Source organism: Falco peregrinus, chromosome 4, assembly GCF_023634155.1.
Source record: "Falco peregrinus isolate bFalPer1 chromosome 4, bFalPer1.pri, whole genome shotgun sequence".
In the NCBI taxonomy this organism is placed as follows: Eukaryota; Metazoa; Chordata; class Aves; order Falconiformes; family Falconidae; genus Falco; species Falco peregrinus.
The window spans coordinates 30598351-30620570 of NC_073724.1; the positions used below are offsets into that span (position 1 = coordinate 30598351).

General features: G+C 37.9%; 1 protein-coding gene across 5 annotated transcripts in view; it reads left to right on the forward strand.

The window, feature by feature from the left end:
- CDKL5 (cyclin dependent kinase like 5) overlaps positions 1–22220 on the forward strand; it is a 140631-nt gene that overhangs the window by 86322 nt on the left and 32089 nt on the right. For all 5 annotated transcript variants that reach the window (XR_008746839.1, XM_027778961.2, XM_055801953.1 and 2 more), the window contains exons 6-10: positions 2570–2690; positions 3875–3934; positions 9752–9842; positions 14345–14534; positions 18911–18991. Coding sequence is in view for 4 of the 5 variants with exons in the window: in XM_027778961.2 (XP_027634762.1) it covers positions 2570–2690; positions 3875–3934; positions 9752–9842; positions 14345–14534; positions 18911–18991 (543 nt within the window). In the remaining variant the exon portion in view is untranslated. The remainder of the gene's footprint in view (positions 1–2569; positions 2691–3874; positions 3935–9751; positions 9843–14344; positions 14535–18910; positions 18992–22220) is intronic.

Genomic DNA, 22220 nt, shown 5'->3' on the forward strand with positions numbered 1-22220 from the left:
TGGAATCTGTTTCAACTTTCTCCATCCTTCCCTGTTAAAAATAGGATTTATTTGTATATTTCTGTTACAAGGCCAGTATCAATAGTTGCTTAGAAGGATTTGGCAAAGATCACTGTCATTATCTCCAATCCTGACCTCATTTGAAACAATTCCAGAATTTCCTTAGATTGGTGTGCTACTGCCAAGCATTCTGGTCTGTTTCCAGGGAGAAACAACCTAGAACAGATTGGTCTTTTCTTATTTTTGCAACCTTCATGATGAAGGTAGGCCTTCCCTCTGAATTCTAACCATTTAGCATTTCTTCATGGAAATAATTAGATGGTATTCAGATACACACAGTAAAAATAAACAGAAGCTTAAATATATATATCTCTAGCTTTCATGAGATATTATTGTTCCCTTGACTGAAGTTTTCATTTAATATCCTGCCAGTGTGATGTTGCAGTCTAGCTGAGTGCTAGTGGTTTTCACTCAATTCTCTGTCGCATAAAGATTCCTCATACTGTCCTAAATACTGTCTCCTTGACCTCAGTTTACAATTTATTATGTCATATAATTTTATAGCATAATGTGAAGTGACCCATATTAGCCCACAGTTTGGCAGAAATCAGTTTTTGCCAGCAGATCAGTGGCTTCTTATGGGGTAGATCATACTTAGATCAAACATCCAAAGCTTTAATTGTTCCATTCATGTTTCTTGTCATTGATCCAGGCACGTGGAATGTCTTTGATCATATACCAACTCAGAACATACGTTTAATTTTCTATTGTAGTTGACTTGGCTAAGCTCTCCATAGTAGTGGGTTGGAAGAGCAGCCTAAGTAAAAAACATTTAATTGATCTGATAAGGAGTGTGCTTCAAAAATTAATATTGGTAGAAACACCAGGTTGCAATATCTAACATTATTTGCATCAGAATAAAGGAATATAATGATAAAGGTAGCCGTCATGTATAGTCGGTGCCTAATGTCATTTCCATATTAATGGTCACCTTTGGTATTGGTTACATTTTATAGTCCATGAATGTTTCTCATTTTCAGGTATGTCAGTTTCCACAATAATTTATTTGAGGGCCAGGATGATTTCTGTGTTTTTGGATGGGGGAAAGGTAGAAGGAATTAAATAAAATATGGTATAGTAGGCTAATTTTTGTTTTAACTGGTGATGAGCACCTTATGTCCTTTAGGGAGTCTTAGTTCTGCACTGCTCAAATCCAGATTACTTAAATTCACATTTAGTCTAATCTCCTTTATTCATCATCCCCTTAGTTAATGTCTTCATATAGGATTATGTCTTGCTGTGTTGGTACTACTATTTTGGTTCGTATTTGTAACACTAACTCCTTGATTTACTTATCCAGACCCACAAGCTTCTGTGTGGACAAAAGTCTAACTAAAATCAATATGATTCCTTAACAGAAAATTCCTTTTCTTGGATCTGAGGTGTATTTCTAAGGAAACTTATACTCAAGCACATAAGTTCCAGTATTCAGTCAAGATTGCAAAACTTAGAAATGTTTTCAAATATTACCAAAGTCTCCATTTGTTTTGTCTTATATTTGTGTTCATTAAAATACCTTACAAGACAAACCTTAAAGATTTTACTGTACTGCTAAAGAAAGTGTTTGTTACAGACAAGATAAATGAAAAACCTACAAATGTTCAAATGCATAATTAAATGAGTTGTGTAAGGCAATATAGCCAAAATACTTATTTCTATTTGAGTGTTCATTAAAAGAGACATTCCTCTCTTCAAGTGGGCTGCTGCAGCCCATTATTCATGCAGGATTCAGAGTACAAACTCCAGTATACATCTAATTGTGCAAAATTGGAGACATTTGCTAACATGATGGGGTTCTAAGTGTCCTTTTCCAAAGAGGAAATTTATTGGTATAAACAATCAGTTTATTTTCTTCACTAGGTACAGCCATAAAACAGTTAATAGGGCCATAGTTACTGTAGTGCAAATGTCTAAGATCAATATAGCTGATATATAGCTATGGGATACTCCCTAGTTGCTATTTATGCTCCTGTGAGACATTTTTGTACCTGTTACTTCATTTGCACTAGCAGGCTTGATTTGCTTTAACTATAGCCATTCCTGTACAGACATGGTTTGTCATTAATCATGGCCCTGCTATGCTGAAGCAGCAGCAGCAGCTTAATAATGAAGAAAACAGTATGTTAAAGCACAGTCAGATATTTACAAAACGCTGTGTTCTGCTAAACACTTTATATAGCCATACTGAACCGACGTTTCTGTTTAAGCAACTTTTTGGAACTAAATGGCATTTTAGAAGTTTTAGGGTAAGTGGCTTGATGACAGTCTTTTAAGCACTTGTGGTATGTTTGTGGTTCACCTTTAAGGATTATTGTCTTCACAAGTGCTCTAGAATGAAAACAGCTAGTAGTATGCTTATGATTAAAATACACTCCTTAAATGTTAAACTACTAATTTTGCATAGCTAGGCTCAGTGGTGCAAGCATATCGCTTCATAATGCTGAAAGCATGTTCTCTTCTAGCAGCTACAGTATAACTCTTTTAAATAATGTATCTTTTAAACATCTAGAATATGCTTGAATTGCTAGAAGAAATGCCAAATGGAGTTCCACCAGAAAAAGTGAAAAGCTATATCTATCAGCTAATTAAAGCAATTCATTGGTGCCATAAGAATGACATTGTTCATAGAGGTGAGTAGTTCTCCACATGGAAGTAAGTAGGAATTTGCTTTCTAAAGGGAAAGATGTTGCAGCATGAAGTATTTTGCTGTTCGCATAAATACAAGTAATTGCTTTATATCAGCAGAAAAAAAAGTCAGTAAATTTGGCTGGGTCTTAACTCAGCTGCGTGAGTTCAGAATGTTTTAAAACTAAATTGATCTGCATATACAGCTTGTTGTCCACTGTCTTTGGGGTATTATATAAAGATTGTATCATATGCACAGCGAAGTGTAACTGCAGTACAGATGTTGCCAAAGGAAAGGGAATATTTTAAAACATTTCATGATGCTCAGTCATTTCACTTTTGAATCTGATAATAGAATATTAGAAGAAAAATAACCCAAAACTTAAAGCTTGGTCTCCTGTGTTTTACTACTTAAGGCAGTTCCTCCAGCTCCCATGAGTTCAGCTCTGTATATTTACTTTCTCCTTTAAGCTTCAAGCACTTGGAGTACATATCTTGATGTGTGACTTTATCTAGTTTCCTGTCTTTTTTCCTGATTTAATAAAACTGTATTTTGCTTTATGGCTTTGCAAGGGTAACATCTCTAATTAATGTTTCCAATAAATTAAAATTCTCTACAGTATGTAATTTATATTTAAAGTTGATCAAACATAAGCAAGAGTCTGAAAATATTTTGTAAAATATAGTTTGAAAAATGTACCATATATGGATACCATAATATCCATACAGGAATTAAAAAAACAGGCTTAAAACTAGACAACACATTTGTTTCTAAACAAATGACAAGAGGTGATCAAGAGCAGCATCATAACTGAAAATGCTGAGCACAACACATTTAACATTTTATTGGTTAACTGGGTAATTAAATGTCAGTTCTTTGTATTATTTTGCGATATGCAGTATTCTGCATATTGGTTTGCTGCCCAGGGATATCTGTAAGCACCTTTTATCTTTCTGTATTTTGTTGGGAGACGCTTTAAAAGACTTTGAAAGGCAGAAAATTAATTCTGCATGTTTACAAACTGAATTGCTGGAAGCTGTTTCAGCAGTTGCTCTCGTAATGTTTCATTTATGGTTGCATGAATATCTCTAAATATGTTATAATGAAATAATATTTGTTGACAAAGTTCAAAATTAAAAAGAGAAGTTTAACAGCATTTTTTTTTCCTCTCTCACTCTGATACTCTAGATATCAAGCCAGAGAATCTCTTAATAAGCCACAATGATGTTCTGAAGTTGTGTGACTTTGGTAAGTTCAATACCTGCCTGGAATTTTGCCTTGTTCTTGTAACAGTTCTACAGTATGTACTGTTTAAAACCCATTTAGTTGTCAGAATTGATTACTTCCTCAGGCTTGTGGCTAGTACTTTCATTTGAAAGATCTCTGGGCTTGATTTGCACACCCTGTGAAATACCTGTATTAACATGTCAGTAGAAAAGCTGCAATTATCTCTTCCTATATTCAACAAGGTTTTTACCAGTGGTGCTGCTGGCACCCAGCTGAGAACAGTACGGATGATAAGCTGATTAGGAAGCTAGCAAAACTGTAGGTTTATCTGCCCTGCATATTAAATGAAAAGGTAATTCTTCCTTGTTTAGCAAAGATGCAAAAAAATTACACTTTTTCTATATTTTTTGGAAAAAGTGGCTTTCATGGACTGTTATATGTGTAGTTGTAGGTTAGCTTTTACTGTTATTTATGTTAATTAAGGAGTCATATGTCCACATATTATTAGCGACTGAATGTCTGGAGGTTAAGAGTCAGCACTGTACATGTAACGTTAACTGATGTTTCCTAACCTATCAATATTGTTTATTGTCAGCTTTAAGACTTTGAAGAATCAGCACCCAAGCACGAGGCGAACTTTGCCCATGTTGCATAATCCTCAGAAGACGAGAGGGCAGAGTATATGCATGGTTCCAACAATCTTTGTTTTTATTCTAAATGCAACATAAACAAAGAATAAAATATTGTTCCCTCTAAAAAGCTTACAGTTTGGCCTGGCAAATAAAAACCAATTCCGTAATGCTACCCAAGTACACTTTTCAATGACAGCAGTTTGAAAGCTGTCTTTTCAAATCTCTGCAATTTTGAATGAGAAGAAGAACTGCTAAGAAATAGATTAGAATAGGCTTTTGTGAACACAAAAAAGCCTTTTCTCATTTGCAGTGCTGCTAAATTCTTTTAATCCTAAAGGCATTTGTGCTTAAGCATTCAGAAACAATAACTGTTTTAGGAAAAGCCTTAGAGGTTTTGGTCCATACGAGTTCTTTGAATTAAGAGCAATTTATTCTACCCTGTAAGGAACTGCACAGCTCCGACAGAACACCAGGGTGCTGTTGCACGGCACCCTCAGTTTTTTCACTATCCACAGGCCTCCTGTCTGTGCTGCTGTGGCCACCCTTCCCTGGCAGCTCCGTGCTCAGGCTGCCCCAGCGCCGTTGCCCAGAGCTGGTGGGGCAGGATTGTTCCCTTGCCCTACACGTATTTTCAGGGCCCTGCCCCTGCAAAGCAAACCCGCCCGGCAGCACTCTCCCAGGCTGCGGAGAGGCCTGGTGCAGGTGCCCCTTGCTCCCCATCCACCCCTTTGTCCCACCCCCGTGGAGCTAATCAACCAATCAGCTGGCAGTGCCTGCCCCTGACCTACATCTGCTCCAATCGGGGCTGACGGCACCACAAGCAGGAGCAGCCAATGGGGGCGTGGGTAGGTCCTGATGGCAGGGGCCATGGGGCAGGGGTCAAGGGCCAAAGGCCAGCCCTGCTCCTCACCCTGCTCCCTCCTGGGTTGTTGTTTGTTTTTTGGAGGAGGGGGGTGTCCCCCCTTGAAAGTAACGTTCACCATTAGAGTTGACACACGCCATCAGCTGACAGATCTTTGCGTGTGGACTTGTCTCAGCGCCCTCTGTGCAGCAATATTACAGGAAAATAAAAAAGCTGAGCAAATGGTACAGTTGTGTTCTCGGCATCGTTTTTCCCGCTAGGGATAGGTGGTGTGAATTCTGTTGGCGGTGGTGTTGGTGTGGTCCCTTGGCTTGCTCACACTGTAAGCGCCAGCTTCATTCTCTTTCTACTGTTGGAAAAGACATGCAATCACAATATACTCGCAGTGCTCAGCACAACCTTGAGGAGGCAAATGAAGCTGTGGGAATTTCTGTTGTTCTTACTGTTCATGGGGGTTAGTTTGAATTTTGGTCAATGTTTCAGATTTAGTGGAATTTAAAATTCCAAGCAATTCTGATAATTTTGGGTCAATTTTAGTTTTTCAGCCTTATTGCTGCAAAGTGGAACAGGCTGCCTAGGGAAGAGGTTGACTCGCTGTCCCTGGTGGTTTTTAAAAGATGTGTAGATGTGGCACTTAAGGAGATGATTTAGTGGTGGATTTGGCAGTGCCAGGTTAATGGTTGGACTTGATCTTAAAGGTCTTTTCCAACCTAAACAATTCTATGGTTCTATGACATTATTGCTGGTTGCTTAAGCTATTACAGTAAAATGTCGGTCAAAATGGTATTAGCCACAAGTGTTTCCTGAACATGTAGAGATTAGGATATAAGAATTTGCCTTTTAACATGATTTAATGTATGCTGTCTGCCGACCTAACCTCATGTTCTGGACCACAGGTACTTGTCACATACAGTGCCACATTCCTTATGTGATAACAAATGCAAAGAAAAGATCTATGCATGTCCCAATGCAGATACTGAAGTAATTGGATGTTTCCAATGTTCCCAGTGGACAAAACAGTTTGAATAGAAAAGTTCATAATTTTTTAACAAGATAGTTCTTCATAATCCTTGTGCCATGTGTTCTGTACATATCGTGCTAGATAAAAATGAGATTGAATGTGGTGGTTGCCTGGACACATGTTGTGTGGGTGTCATTTCTGCCAATAGAAGTGGAAAAAGAACAGTACAAAATGCCAATTACAGCAGATGCATCTGACTGTTGGAAATAGTTGGGCTTTCTGACTAGTGTATGCTGTTTCAACACGAGGGCTTCAAAATTACTTGTTTTAGCAATCTCTTAATCTCTGTATGATGTGTAAGCATAGAAGTCATGAAACACAGGACTGGAAAAGACCTCAAGAAATTCGCTATTTCTCCCACCTACTCAAAGAAAGGATTAAGCACGTCTGTGTCATTCTTGACAGGTGTTTGCTTAGTGTATTCTTAAAATTCTGGTAATGGAGGTTCCCCAGTGTTCCCAGGCGTCTATTAAAGTACTTACATGCCATTAATGTTAGAATGCTTTACTTTGTCTAGCTTAAATTTACCTTATTTCTCTATAAGAAACTGACAGTCTTCTCCTTTTTTCCTTACACCTTTGCCCTTGACACCTCGTCTACCATGTTCTGAGTTGTTTAAAGTCCCTTTTAAATTTTTTTTGGCTTGCTCTCCCTTCTTGCATCATGATGCATTTGCAAACACTTTTGCTTTCATAGTTGCTCTCATTCAGATCACCTTCTGTTTTCATCTTTTAATCTATTCCTTCTCACTGTTTAGAGTTTGGTCTAACCTTCTCCCTAGTTACCTTCTCTTATTTTTTATCAAAATATTCTTCCTGATACCTCAGCACAATTTGGAGGAAGGCGCTATAAGCTAACTCCACCACGAAGAAAGAAAAAAAAAAGTTATTGTGTTCTCAGAAAGGTATTATGCTTTCATGAATTCTGTCCATCGTCTTTCAGCATGGTGTCACAGAGTCAGAGCAGCAGTGAATCCATAAAATGGTTTCTTACATCACCCAACAATATATAGATGACACTGAAGCCCATGACAATAATTTTCCTTTCTGTGTTGCCACATCAAATCTGTACTGTGCCTAGCCTGTAAAGCTGAGGGATGATTTTTCAGACTACGTTAGCTGCTGCTTGTTGCTGGACACTTAATACCTGGCTGTGACCAAGTTCCAATAGACTGGCCTGGAAGGAGGAGGATGCATCCTTGACTTGTTAATTCTTCTGGTGCACGTGGGCTCATGGGCTGCTAGGCTTATGTGTTACATTAGGACATGTGTTTATTTATACCAGGCAACACCTCTTCTTTTCTTTCTTTCTTTCTCCCCATGCCTCCTCCCCGCCCCCACCCCCCCCCTTTGTGGGGCTTCCTACTGTTCATTTTGGCCATCCCTGATTTTTATAAGTGTAGCTCCTGGTTATCTTCCCTCGCTTCTTTAAACACATGAATGAAGGACTTTTCACTGACAAGATTAATCAGATAGGTCATGTAATTTGAAACAGAAACAGAGCTGCCTAAGTAGTTCTAAATATAGTAACGTTTAGAAATTTACTCAGTCCTAACATTGAAAGTAATAAAAAATTACTTTCCAGCTTTTCTCCAGCAGCATCAGTAGTGTTCATTAGACTTTATGGGAACAGATCAGATTTATTATTATTTTGGTTCAGCTTTGAAATATGTGTTCCTCAGCACACATGCCTTTTAGTTTACCAAGTCTTGAAAGTAGAGGTATCTTGCAAAAAGTAACAGGAGTAACCTATGTCATTAACAAGTTTATCAGTGTTTTCTCAAATCACTAATCTAATAGTAATAATAATCTGCATCCAAACTTTTACTTCAGTTTAGAGTAAATTAACGTTCAACAGGGGTGAGTGGGGCTGGGTGCATTCACACTAAGCTGCCAAATGGGATACACTTTCAGAATACTGGAAAAAAAAATATCAAAAATTTACAACTTTACAAGCATAGTTGTGTGGGAAAATCAATTTTGGCAGCTTCTGCATAAGAACTGTGATATGAAGAAAATTTACTGTTGGACTTAAGTAGCACTTATTGATTCTGAAAATGAAATTATACCTTAACTCTGCAACACTCTGGAATTCTTATACTTTCTTCATCATTCATGAAGTAATGGAAAGACTCATAGTGATTTCACTGAAGTAAATTTTGGACCAAGTTTTAATGCCACATCCCAGTAAGAAAGCATTTTTATAATGTTGCTTCTGCATTTCAGTCCCAAAAACTCATCTAATTTTGAGCTCTAGTAAGGAGCCTACACATCTGGAGTCTTACTGCCGAGATCCATCTGTCCTGTCTGGCCTTATTATTAATTATTTGTTTGAGAACAATAAGACACTACTTTTTCTGAAAACAGTGCCAGCATCTGCCCTAGAGTACTTCTACATGAAGAATCCAGTAACATCATTACTGTGGGGCTCAGCTGAATTTTTGTAAATGAAGGAGAACAAAAACAAAAATTAAATTATTACTACATCTGGGTTTTCCAGTATATGCACTCTTCTCTCAGTCAGTGGTGTTAATTGTTATGCCTTAGGACAGGACTTAAGTTTTGATATAATTGCAAATAAGTATACTTTTTATTATTATTTATTCTTAACAAAATGATGAGGAAGTTAATTTGGACTTGGTTTCTGATCCTAATTCATTAAGAGCCTTGTTATGAATGTGATGCTAAAGCAGGTGGGAAGCTGACATATGGAGTGAGCCAAATGCAAATATAAAGCAGTTTTGCTGATATTTGGGAGACTCCTGCATTTTGTAGTTTTAGGGAGATGACCCTGTTCCTTTCCAGGTCAGGGAGGGAGTGCTCTTAAATGAGAATAATACATAGTTTCTTAGCTAGTTTAAAAAATTTAATGCAGTAAGACTGTAGTAGTTGGGCTCAATGACTGGAGAAGTCTGCTCCCCATGCACGTGTTACGTTTCTGATGTTATGACTCTTCTGCAAACAGTATCTCTGTAAAACTTAGTGGCAGTAGTTCAATAGATTGCATGATATACTGTCAGGTAACTTTTATCAATCTTTTTTTATTTTGGCAAGGTCCAAAAGTAATAGCAAAACCCCGTAGACTAATGAGGAGAGTATACAAGTGAAGTAGTCATTAAAGCAGACATGCTGACTTGCACTGTCGTATCAATAAAAGCTTGCATTTCAGTAGACAAGCAATTTTTGGAGGCATCATTCTGTACTAGGGATTGTAAACAATTTGCTTCTATATAAATAGGTGTGACCTCTTGCTGCAAAAATCAGTGGTGATATGCATATTGCATTTAAAATAGGGTATAATCTTTCACACTGTTGCTTTGACAGGCTTTGCTCGTAATCTCTCTGAAGGAAGCAATGCTAACTACACAGAATATGTGGCTACCAGATGGTACCGCTCACCTGAACTCTTGCTTGGGTAAGTACAGTTTGTAGAACTGACACAATAAATCTTGACTGTTTACATTTTTTCGAGTGCCTTTTGTAAGATTGACCCATGGAGAACTGTGATTGATTAAAGGGAAGATTTCAAGAGGCTTCCAGATTTTCGTTGATTTTTGTTCATTTCCAGTACGTCAGCATGAATCATTGATGTGTTGACCTCTCTCGAGGTGAACCGTGTTTAAGTGATTAAAATATGAAGCTGAATTATAACAGATACACTTCACGTTCCTGCCTCCTCCACCCCAATTCCTTTCAGAAGAGGTTTTCATGATAGTCCTGTGGCCTGAAATGTTCCATCAGCCTTGTGGTGGACATCACGTAGCCATGGCAGTGCCTCTTACACCATGCTATGCTCCTAGTTGTCTTCATTCTTTGGGTCAAAACTGTGATTTGGTTTTCATTCCCAGTTGCCCTGTACCAGCACTGCTGAAGTGGCTCAGAAGGATGGTGTTAGCTTTGTACTAGTCCAGAAGAATTTCTTGAAGGAAGCTGTATGAATCATTTCAATAAAGCAGAGAAGTCAGTGTTCCATTACCTGTGAAAGCAGTAGTTTACATGAGTAGGTTGAGCCAGACAATTTAGTTTTACTTTTTCATTAATCTCTAAAATGAGTGTTTTACTACCTCACAGGGTTAAACAGATTCTCAGATACTATATGAAGAAATTCATAGGACCCAAAAGGGCAAAGGAAGAGACAAAAATAACTGGAGATCTACTATATGTGATCTTCCCATTGTATCAATTTTAACACTGCATTATTCTAAACCACAAGAACACTCTCACAGAACACATTTTCTGTAGGCATAACATAGATGTATTTATATACACATATTCTAGAAATAAGAAATTGGTAGCCACAGAGTGAATCAAAAAAGTACTGGTCATTCCTAAGATTCTTTAAGCAACATGTTTCACGCTGCTGAGAAACAAGTCTTTGTTTCTTTTGATTAACAATGAACTAGACATTTCTTGAATAGGTAAAGCATTAGTCAGTAAAGTCACCCCAGTATTCCCAGAGCTGTGCTACTCTTAACCAGATTGGTAGGCAGTTGTGTTATTATGTGCAGAATAGTATGTAAAGTTGCCATTAAAAACGTAAAAGCTCAGGTTTTCATATTTTGGAGAAAACAGATATTATTAAACTTCCAAGAAAGTGTGTGTGTGTGTGTGTATATATATAAGTATGAAAAAAGACTTGTAAAGAGAGCATCCGTTTGGCCTTTTTAGTTACACATTTTACTCTTTTGTCTCTAGTAGTAATGAGGATTTAGGAGGAAAGGCATGGAAAGCTTGACAGACTTATCGTTAATCTAACCTGCAGTTTTCAAAACTGTTTCATTACCAAAGGAAATTTAACAGGAATTATGTCTGTTTGTAATTGACTAAATTTGTTTGATTAGCTTGTAGCGGAAGGGAGAGGGTATGTGTATTTAATGCATATCATTCATAAAGGAATGCTGGTGTATTCTTTTAATGCCAAGTTTTTCGGGCACGAAGTGATGTATGTTTCTTGGCAATCCCATTCTATTTCCCAGACACTCATCTTACCCATTCCCCCTTCCCCTGCATTTATCAAATCTTCATAAGCATCTAATATTCAAGAGCCTTGCCAGGATTATTAAATATATACATTTTAATGAATACGGGTTTATTTTTAATTTTTTTAAATGCTCTGTTTTGCAATAAAGTTCAAGACTTAAATTTCAAGGGAGGAAGGAAATAGCTGCCTAATTATTCACAGAACATCCAAAATCTACTCACTTTGGAGAGCCTCAGGTAACTGTTAGTGGAGTACTCTGTAGCCTTTGGTGACAAAATATTGCTAAAAGCCAGTAGATTTTAAGGCATACCAAATTACTAGATGAAAACATGTTTTGGAGAATCTAATTTGTGTGGGAATAGACTATAGTACTTCTGAACTGTGGTCTCTCTGACCTACAGGAGTTATTTCCTTTATCCAGCCACAGCACTCTTGCGTTGTTTGCTGGTTGTGATCTGACAAGACCAATCCGAGCAGTCAGCAGGAGTTCTGAGCATGCCTTTTTAAACAAAAAAGTTGCAGTTTACCATGCCACTGCCTTAAGAAATGGGTATTTTCAGAGTTGTTTCTGTTTGACTACAGAGCGGAAACTTCTTAAACTGTGATTCAGCTTCCTTTATTCTTGTGAGCAAGGAAAGATAACTGTCCTTGCCTTAAAGAAGTTTTAGCCCATTCCTCAGTTGTAACTGTAGCTTGTTCTCCAATGCCCCAGCCTACTGCAACCTTTCCCCCATTTTACATTCTAGTGGAGAAACCTGCCTATTAAAGGGGTTGCAAAAAAAGATGTGCTTGTTTTTCTGTCATAATGAAAAGGTAGGTTTATTCAGTTGTACTCTCAACAAATTGTTTTGCTAACAGAGCCTCAGTTTTCCAGGACAGCAGAGAGTATCTTCAGAGCAGATCCTTGGCTTTGGAGTCTGTTCTTGTTGTGTTGCCTTTTGCAGTGTGGAGAAAAACCCGTCCTTTTTTCACACTCAGACATGACCTAATAGGTGGGTTGGACTAGCAGCATCACAGAAAGGACGAACACTGAGTCTCTCAGCAAATCCATGAGCAGTCACTATGTGAGATTAGTAAGGGAATTATGAACCCACAGAGACATTGTAGTAGTACTTGGGGAGTTTTGGCATGCTCTGCTTTGCCACTGGTGGTTTCTTGTCAGCAGTCTATTCCAATGGGGCAAACTTTGATTTTGTGGTGGTTGTTTATGAAGGGACTGCAGTGTCTCATGGCAGATTCTGAAAGGCAAATGGTTCCTGAAATTTTGGTGTCCTACTGTAGCTTTACTGGCTACTGCAGACTCCTGCACTAGGCATCTCAGTGGGTATAGTTTCACTCAGGCCAGTCCAGCTAGAAATGCTTTCTCACCTTCACCTAACTAAATCATCATAGGGAGTACAGAGTCCTCTGGCCAAGTGTCCTCTAACTAATCATGAGTAGTTAATGGGGAAGTGTCAGATATTTTTGTCTTTAGTCTGAGGGTGTTCTCTCTCTAAACATCTTCAATCAGCAGCGTAAGGAAGGGATGAAGGGAACAGGTTTAGGATACAGTTTCTCACCTGCAGTTCCTGGTGCTGTCTTATTCCAGAAATCGGCAAGCCAGCTGTAACTTAAAAACTTCTTGAGAGGCTGAGTTGTTGGATTACAAGTTTCAAAAAGAAGAGACACAGCAAAATATGTTTTCAGTTCAGTCTTTATCCCAGTCTTCTTTTTATATGCTTTTTCTTTGACACAAGAATTTTCTGGTTGTTCTGCTCAAAATCTAAACATCTAAAGGAGATTCTTGGAGTAAGTTGGATGTTTACAAAAATTTTTTACAAATTCAACAAGCAGGCATACAGAGTTGCTTCAGTCTACAGTAGGAACAATGAAAAGCCAAAAGTGTGTAGTGCATTAACTGTTGCATAGTTGAGGTGAGCCGCTAAGAAAGCTTGCTGAGGCACAGAAACTTAGAGTGCAAATCAGAAACTGTCCAAAAGGATTCTGTGTTCCTTCAGTGTTCATGCCTTTAGATTGAATGTTTCAGTGGTCTACCACTCTCTTCTTTTCATACAAAACTTCTGCTCTCTACATCCCGATTTTCTGTCCTATGTGTCTTACAAACCATCCTCAAGCCCGTAGTCTCTCCCGGCTAGAGTATCCATATTGCCTCTTCTTACATTAAATACCCTCATATATAGTCTCAAGAAAAGCTGGTATATCTCTTGCTGGTGTAACACTCATATCACTCTAGTTTTATTTCTGATGAATTCCCTACACGGCTCCATTGCTGACCTATCTTCTTTTGGCACTAGTAAAGTACCAGGTGCTATCCTCCCCACCACACAACATTGCTTGCAAACACAGAGGCCACCCATCAGAATTTCTCCCCAAAACCCCACCTGGGGCTTTTGTGATGCTTTTGTTGCTTCTTCACCTGTGTTTTTTAAGGAATATTTTTCAGGGGCATTCTGTTTTCAATTAAAATTTCACTGTGTGAATACTGAAAGAAAGATTTCATATGATTTCTGTCCTCCCAGTGGCCAGACCCCGTATGCCTATTCATATGTTAAGCACAATGAAAAAACAAATATAATGCAAAAATAGAGCACAGTCATTTACTCCTAGAGAGAAGGGAAGTTATTGCTGGTTTAACTGGGAATGATTACTGCTTCGCAGTCAAAAAGATTATTCTTGTACGTAAGATTTTTCACGAAGGTAACCAGATCCTTGGGGGTACTTGAGAATTCCTCTCCTGGCTTTTCAGCAGCAGCGGTACATCAGACAATCCAGGGGAGAAAAAGTGAGCTTGGTATTTGAAGTAGTTCCTTTAATATCAAAGTTTATTTGTCTTTGTGCTAAGGAAGCGGGCCGTAGGAAATATGGCAAATAAATTGAAACAGCTCAGTAAGAAAACAGTGTCAATGGGTGAAAGACATTGTATGTTCACTTTACAGAGCCCCTTACGGGAAGGCTGTGGATATGTGGTCTGTAGGCTGTATCTTGGGAGAGCTGAGTGATGGGCAACCCTTGTTTCCTGGCGAGAGTGAGATTGACCAACTCTTTACCATTCAGAAGGTGCTAGGCCCACTGCCAGCTGAGCAGATGAAGCTCTTCTACAGCAACCCACGCTTCCATGGCTTGCGGGTAAGAGAAAGCTTTGTTCTTTTTTTTTTCATTTTATTTACTGACACAGTATTTACAGGATTGTCGTTGTTGCTGTGAAGGTTCTTCTCATTTACATTGTACATTATCTATTGCATGTGTTTCTGTGTAAATATAGGATATTTAGATTATAAGGCTTTCATAATTCAAAGTAAAATTCTGATTACACCAGTATTGAGTTTTATAAATATGTTTGTTTTACTGTTAAAAGTCGATTAAAATTTTCTTTTATTTCTTTGACTTTTTTGGCTTGCAGGTTAGCATTTATACCCAGCTTAGCATTGCCCTGCCAGATTTGCACTGTGAAGTTTAGTGGCATAGCTCTGTCAGTTCAGGGTGTGGAAAATTCATGCCTGCCATTTCAGGCTACTCTTACAGAAAAATCTGACTCGTAGATCATGGCAGAAGAGCTTTTTGCCTTTTGACTTGCATTCCTGGGGAGTTGGTGTTGGCCACGTGAGTAAAAAAGCTCTTCCTGCTGACGGCATTGTTCTCCTTTCAGGGGTTTGCCAATACCATGTAATGACTTACTAGTGTGGAGAAGCTGCTCAAGTTGGGACATGCAATATGGCAAAATCCCAGGAGCAATATATAATAGCTCTGTTATCTTTAACAATACCTGGTCATTGATTGTACTCATGTTTCCTTGTCGTTCAGTTTTGATTGTCATTTTTTTATTAGTGAATATTGCTTAGAAAGGTGAATTTGTGATCTTGATAAATGGTCTGAAACTGTTAGTGTAAAATCCTATAATGAGAGATACAGAGGATTTAGGAGACGTGATATGTGCTAAAGGCTCGAGATTTGAGTTTTACTCTGTAAAAGAGAAAACTCAGACAATGAGAAAGGGAAAGAGGGGGGTCCTAGTTATGTTAAAATGTGTTAAAAGTTGCCATAAATTGAGTTTAGCTGATGATGGTAAGAAAAGAAATAGTCGTCTTAAAGCGTTAGGATAATTATTTTAACTACAAGGATAGCCAACGCATAAGAGATTTTGTTGAAGTTTGTAGAGCCTTCACCAGTGGAGGGTTTAAAAAAATGCTTAGACAAGCATTTCTTGCAAGGTCCTATTTGTATTTGATCCTATTTAGAACAATGGGCTGGGTGGGATTTTCTGTTTTAAAAAATTTATAACCCCTTATCAGGAAAGCAATGCTTTAAAAGTTGTAAGCAAAGTAAGTCCACTGCCTGTTCAACATTATTTTGCAGCAGTTCTAGTTGTGCAGTGTAATCTTATTTGGATAAATACTCTGTAATATCTTAGAATGAGAAGGAAGTATCTTTGTTGCTTTAAAATACAGTAATTGAAAAAGACAGTGTGGACCTAATGTAATTAGCATGGGTTTAAAGTTTTGAGTCTCTGTTATCCTGGATCTGGTTTATTACTTGGCCTCAGACATGTTGCTGCCTTCGTAGCCCCATCTGTAAAGTCAGAATACTAATGATGACGACAGTGACATATGCCTTCCAATAGAGAGTAGTTTTTGAATAGTGAAGCGCAGTCTGAATAATGGCTTAAACATGAAAAATACTTCAAAAAATACTGGTTCAGAATGTGATATTCATTAGTTAATTCATAGGAAAAAATTATTTCGTGGTATAAGACAACCTTAAAAGTACATTTTTCTGAATGTAGCATAGTGCTTAATAGTGGAAGATTATCTGTTGCATAGCAGATCATGCAACATATTATTTACGAGCTGGATCTGGCTCTGGATATTCACAAGATAGAAACTAGTCCATGATGTAGAATTGTTTATCCATATGTTTGGGCTTTGTGATTTTCTGCATTACGGTAACTGTGAGTACAGTGTTGTAGCACAGGATTTTAAAATTTCTAATATGAACATTCCAGCACCACATGCACATGTATACAGATGAACATTTGCAAACTTTCTATCATCTCTTCCTTCTAGTTTCCTCCATGCATATATATAGACACAGTTTTCCTCACTGCTGAGGTTTAGGGAGTATTTAGTGATCTCTTTTCAGTCCTTTTAAGGAAGAAAACATCCATGGTATGTTGAAGGCCCAAGGAAATAAAATAATATGGGATCAGAAAGTACCAATAGGCTCATGCTTTTACGGAAAATGTAAGTGGTAATATAGGGCTGCAAATATTGTTCTACAATAAAGTTATAAATAAGCTGGAGAATCTGAACAGTTCCAGTGACTAGCCATCTCTTATTACTGTTTTGCATGGCTTTGGCACATTTTCATGTTGCCCTGATCATTCTAGTTGTAAAATCTTCTTTATTATGGTCATTCTACATGAAGACAAGAATATTTTGCCATTTGGTTTATGCAAAAAGCGGAGGAAACATAGAAGCCTTGGTTCATCTAAGTCACTATCCAAAATCAACGTAGTAGACTTGGACTTAAAATAATTCTTAATTGTTAGTAAAGCACTTCAAAGGAAAGCACAGTAAAAAGAAAAATACAGAGACAATTTAGGAACAAACACATTCAAACTAATGTTCTTTCATTTTCCTTCAAAGCTCACATAGTGTAATTGATGAAAAGTAATGCTAGTACAAACAATGGGCAACAATCCGTAGTGGTCGAACGCTTACCCCTATACAGTGAATATGCAGTGCATTTTGCTTCCAAATAAAATGCATTTTTGGAAATGAGTGTTTGTACTAGGTTGCTCTTTAAAGCATAGGTTTGAAGCTACTGTTTAATCTGAGGGTGAACATGTAAATATATGCACCTGACTAACAATCCCTAGAGGTAAGGGAGAGCTGGAAAATGTACAAGTGAAAGTAAAGGAATAAAGGTCTTTAAGACTCCCTGCTCATTGACACTTTAGACCAAACATCTAGTTCTCACATGTTTGTATACTATAACAAACTTCCACATAAAATGTTTATCTTCAAGTTTGTTGATTTTTTTGTTGCTGTTGTCTGTCTTAATCACTGACTTGAACTTTGTTGTTTTCTTGTATTTGCAGTGATTTTTAACTATAATTGAGTATTTTATGTGGGTATATTTTGTGTATGACTGGAGCCCATATGGACATACAGTGATGGCTTTTATGTGCCAGTAGACAAGAACATTGCATGCTTCCTATTGTTAGTATTCTTTGATGTCTTAGCTTAAGAGGGCTTTTTAGAAAATGCATGGGATGTGGGATCAAGCCAGGCTGCAGCTGAAACACTTGCATAGTATTAGGCAAATTCCACAACTCTGGGAACTGCTAACAAAGTCTCTGGATCTCAGTTGTGTACATTGGGATAAACTGTAATTAATGCTAATAGGCTAGCTGATCATTTGTTTTATTTGTTTTGTGTTTTTTTTTTCCAGAGGCTTCTCTGGTATTCAAATACATAATTTTCTCTAATTCTCTAAAATCGGCATAAGTTGGATCCATGAGGGTTTTTTTATATCTCTGTTGGAAATCCAGCCTTTCTTTCTAATTCTGAAAACATTGGCGTATGTGTTTAGTTTTGAAATTTGAATTTACCTCACTGAAATCTGTTTGTTCTCTGTCAATTCAATATATGATATGGTCTGGAAATGGTTCTTTGTTATGTTTCTTTTCAACTGGTTGTACTAGACATTACATTATAGTAATGAAATATTGAGCAACTTTTCTTTCATTTGATAAAAAGAAAAGATTCTGTCTTCATTTTATTCGACTGTTGCCTTGTTTACAAAGCAAGCAAAAACCCCCAATTCTGTGCTTTTTTTTTTTCTTTCTTCAAATCATCCCTGCCTGTCCTGTTCTTTCTAGACAGGGCTAGTTTAAAATACTGCCTTCATCAGGTTTTGTCTAGACCCCAGTTGACAAAAGAAGCCCTCCAGCCATGTGCGCTATGCCTTGTGGTGTTGCCAGTTCTTAACTACAGCATGACCACAAGAGTAATCCTTAACCTTAAACCTTTGACAGACAATTCCAAAATTTTTAGTGAGAAACCCAGTCTTTGGTATTTCATCAGTACTGTGTTTGCACTCTCAAATTCTCTCAAAGCTATTTTTAATCTTTCTCTAAAGTATGTATTACTTCTGTTATTTCTGAATCTATTTTAAACCTCCCACTTCTTGTCAGTCATAATGCCACAAACACATTTATAGATCTAAGTTGATTATTTCTCATTTAAGAGATGTTCCTTGACTGCCCTACTAATCAAGTATACTTTGTCTGGTTGACTGGATGCAAATCATACACCAACAGTTATTTGTTTCATTATAATGTTTTATAATGTTTCATAAACCAGTAACTTTTTCAGTGCATATGATTCCCATTAATTACATGCTTTGATTCACTATGGAGTTCCTATTTTTTTTTTTAAACATTATATTCATGTATACCTTGTTTACATTCTCAGTATATTTGTGCTGTATTATTTTTACAGTTTCCAGCAGTCAATCATCCACAGTCTTTAGAGAGAAGATACTTGGGAATTTTAAGTGGTGTATTGCTTGATCTTATGAAGGTAGGAAAATGTATTTTATTTTCTGTCTGTAATATGTAGGAAAAATGTAAGTGACACTTTTTTTTTTTCCTAATATAATACGTCTTAAAGTACTTGTGAACTTCCTTTTGAAATGTTTTTGATATCACCATTGCTTGTAGCAAGGATTGATATTTCCTAGAAATCAGGAAAATACCCTTTGCAAATGTCAGGAGAGTCTGTTCAAATTTTGATAATTTGATAAACAGTACATAGTCCAGACAAAAGAATCACCATCATTTGCAGCAATAGGCATTCACACTGACAAACATTCAGATAGATGCACAGGTTGCCTTTGTAATGGAGCATGAGCTCTCAACCCATAATAAATTTAGATAAATCCACAGAGTATTAAGATAACCTGAGTTGTTTTTCATTTGTTGTTGGATAAACATGAAGATGTGGACAGTTGTCAAAGACAAAGTTGATGCACCATAGTATTTTTTTAACCCAAGCCTTTAATCTGCTTGCTATCACTCACCTCTATACAGTGTGTATATTATGTTACTCTTCAGTCCTGTTTTGGAACAAGTCAGCTAGTTACCCATGGCCAAACTGGGATGTGGTCCTGAGATGGTTTCTTACAGGGGATCAGTAGAAGCTGGCTCCCCTCAAAATGGCCAAACACTGTAAAGCATTGTGCTATGCATTTTTTGTACCTTATTCCTGGGTGTGCAACACCTATTGTCCTTGTTGTACTATAAAAACATCACCATGGTAAGATGCAGTACAACCCTCCAATTATTTCGTCCACAGTAAGCTGAAAAAAGAAGTCATAGTGTCAAAAATTAGGTTTAGAGTCACAGAAATGTCACCTAAGAATTCAAGGTGATCGGGACTAAATATGAAGAGTGGATATGGTTAATGAACTCTACATGAATTGTGTGGTGCCAAGTCCATCTGCACCAGTTGTCTTGGAAACCAGAGGTCATTTTATTTGGGCTATACTTTGCTATTTACTTTGTTGATGTAGCTAGCAGAAACTCACCACATTTGCTCTGCTCTTCTTAAATGCAACTGGTTCAAATCACTTCCATTTAATCTCCCTGCATTATGAAGAGAGTCAGCATAACTTTTATCTTGGTTTCATGGAGTCCACAAAATTAGGTACCTCGGTGCATGTAATTGCTTGGTTTGATATTTTCTATTCACAGAATTCCTATTTCTATTTTCTAATTCACAGACACTTTTTCTGGTTATCATAGTTAGCTGTAGCTCAAGCTGTAGTAGCATAATTTGCAGAACAGCAGTTTCAAGATCATTCTTCAGGCCATTGTTACATGTGCTGGGGCAGGGTTTTTCATTTTATCCTGATTTTTATGTTATATTTCAATGTCTTTTGGGTTCTTTTGGTGTGATTTAGAAGTTATAAAGTTGTAAACATAGCACTTGAATTTTAGGGAAACACAGGTTTCCAAATAATTCCATTCCACTTCAAATAATTCTTTTCAACCTTTCTGTCTGTATTTCTCCCTACAAGGTGAAAAAGGTCAAAGATTCCGTAGAGAAAATATTTTGTGTTTGACTTACATAATTCAGGAATTGGAACATTGTTAAAGAATGAGCAAAAGACTACAGGAAGAGAACAGAAGAGATCTGTGGTTAAGTTGCGTGCTGCAAATGCTGCACATACTTTGCTGTTTGCCTGTCTCTTCTCCAGGCACTGGACAGTCTGGCATATGTCCCTGCTTGGTGTGTTCCTCATTATCTGCATTCCCAGGGATCTCAGGTCTGGTTACTAGATTGCTGAATAACCCACACTTCAACTTATGCCAGCTAAAGTAGTGAGTTATTGATATTTAGAGAGCATTTCTGAACTGAATTAATGAAGAGGCACCCGTTTGGCCCTGTGGCTTTGTTGCTCCTCTCTTCCCCTCTCCTTCACAAATCATGCTGTTTTGTAAGCACGCATTTCGGAGTTGGGAGCTGGTTCTGCATGTGGTGTCTTGGGCAAAAAAGATGTTGAGTATTTCAGTCTTTTTCATATCATGTGTCATTCAGTTGTCTTCTCCCATTCAGCAGCAGACATGCATTTTCTCTGACCTTCTGTTTACTGCTAGAATACTTGTAGAATACCTTCTTTTTACCCTTGATGTTCTTCAGATGCCTTAGCTCCAGCTGGACTTTGGCCTTCCAAAGTGGTCTAACCTTTGTGCTAATGCAGTGCTTTTAAAGTCCTCCTTTGTATCCTGTCCTTGACTCTAGCTCATGCACACTCCCATTTTGCATTCTTGTTCATTAAGAAACTCCCTGTTTAGCCAGCCTGGCCTTATGCAAAATGTTGTGGTCATTTGTACAGTAAGATGCTTTGTTCCTGAACTCTCAAGAAATTTTCTTTAAAAATCAGATGGCTCTCCTGTACTTTACTGCTGGTGAGCAGCAGGTCGAGTCAAGTCCTACCCTTGGCTGATTCTTCAGCAGCTGCACTAGTAATTGCCACCAACATAGTCTAGAAATCTCCTGAATTGTCTATACAGGCTGGGTGTCTGGATAGTTGAAGTCTGGCGTGAGGATGAGGACCTGTGATCAGGAGGCTTCTGCTTGTTTTTGTAGAGAGTTGTCATCTTCATCTCCTTCATGCTTTTCAGTGCATGGTTTAACCCCCAGCATAACGTCACAAATGTTGCTTTCCCTTCTAATCCTGACCTAGAGACTGTCAATGGATAGACCTTCTGTTTCATGCTAGCAGTTGATACCATCTAGGAACTCAATTATATGGAGTACCAACTCCTTTGCCTCCACACCTCCTTCCTTCTGAAGCCAGCTGTACCCATCAATGATCATGCCTCAGCCATGAGCCCTGTCCCACTACTTCTCCGTGACTCCAGGCAGGTTCACAGCCTTGTGCTTCCCTATGGACTTCTGGTTAACCATGCTCATGGTTCAGGCTCCGCAACTTAGTGTACAGGCACTTGAGGGAAGCCTCTGGACATCCTCTTTTCTGAGGAGGAAATGTGGGTATCACTTGTGGCCTTCTCATGTTTGTTTGGCCATTTGAGCCACTCATAGTGATGAGCACCAGAAAAAAAGAGGGAAAGAAAAAGTTAATCATTCAGTACACAGTTTGTCACTTCAGAAAGGAAGATACTGCATACCGTATGACCAAACTACGTAGGAATGTAGTTTGCCTCTTGCTTTGTTTGCTGTGCATTTTCTAATTCGAAGTGCAGGGATCCTGTGAAGGGAAAACCAGTTTGTGGTCAAGTGGCTG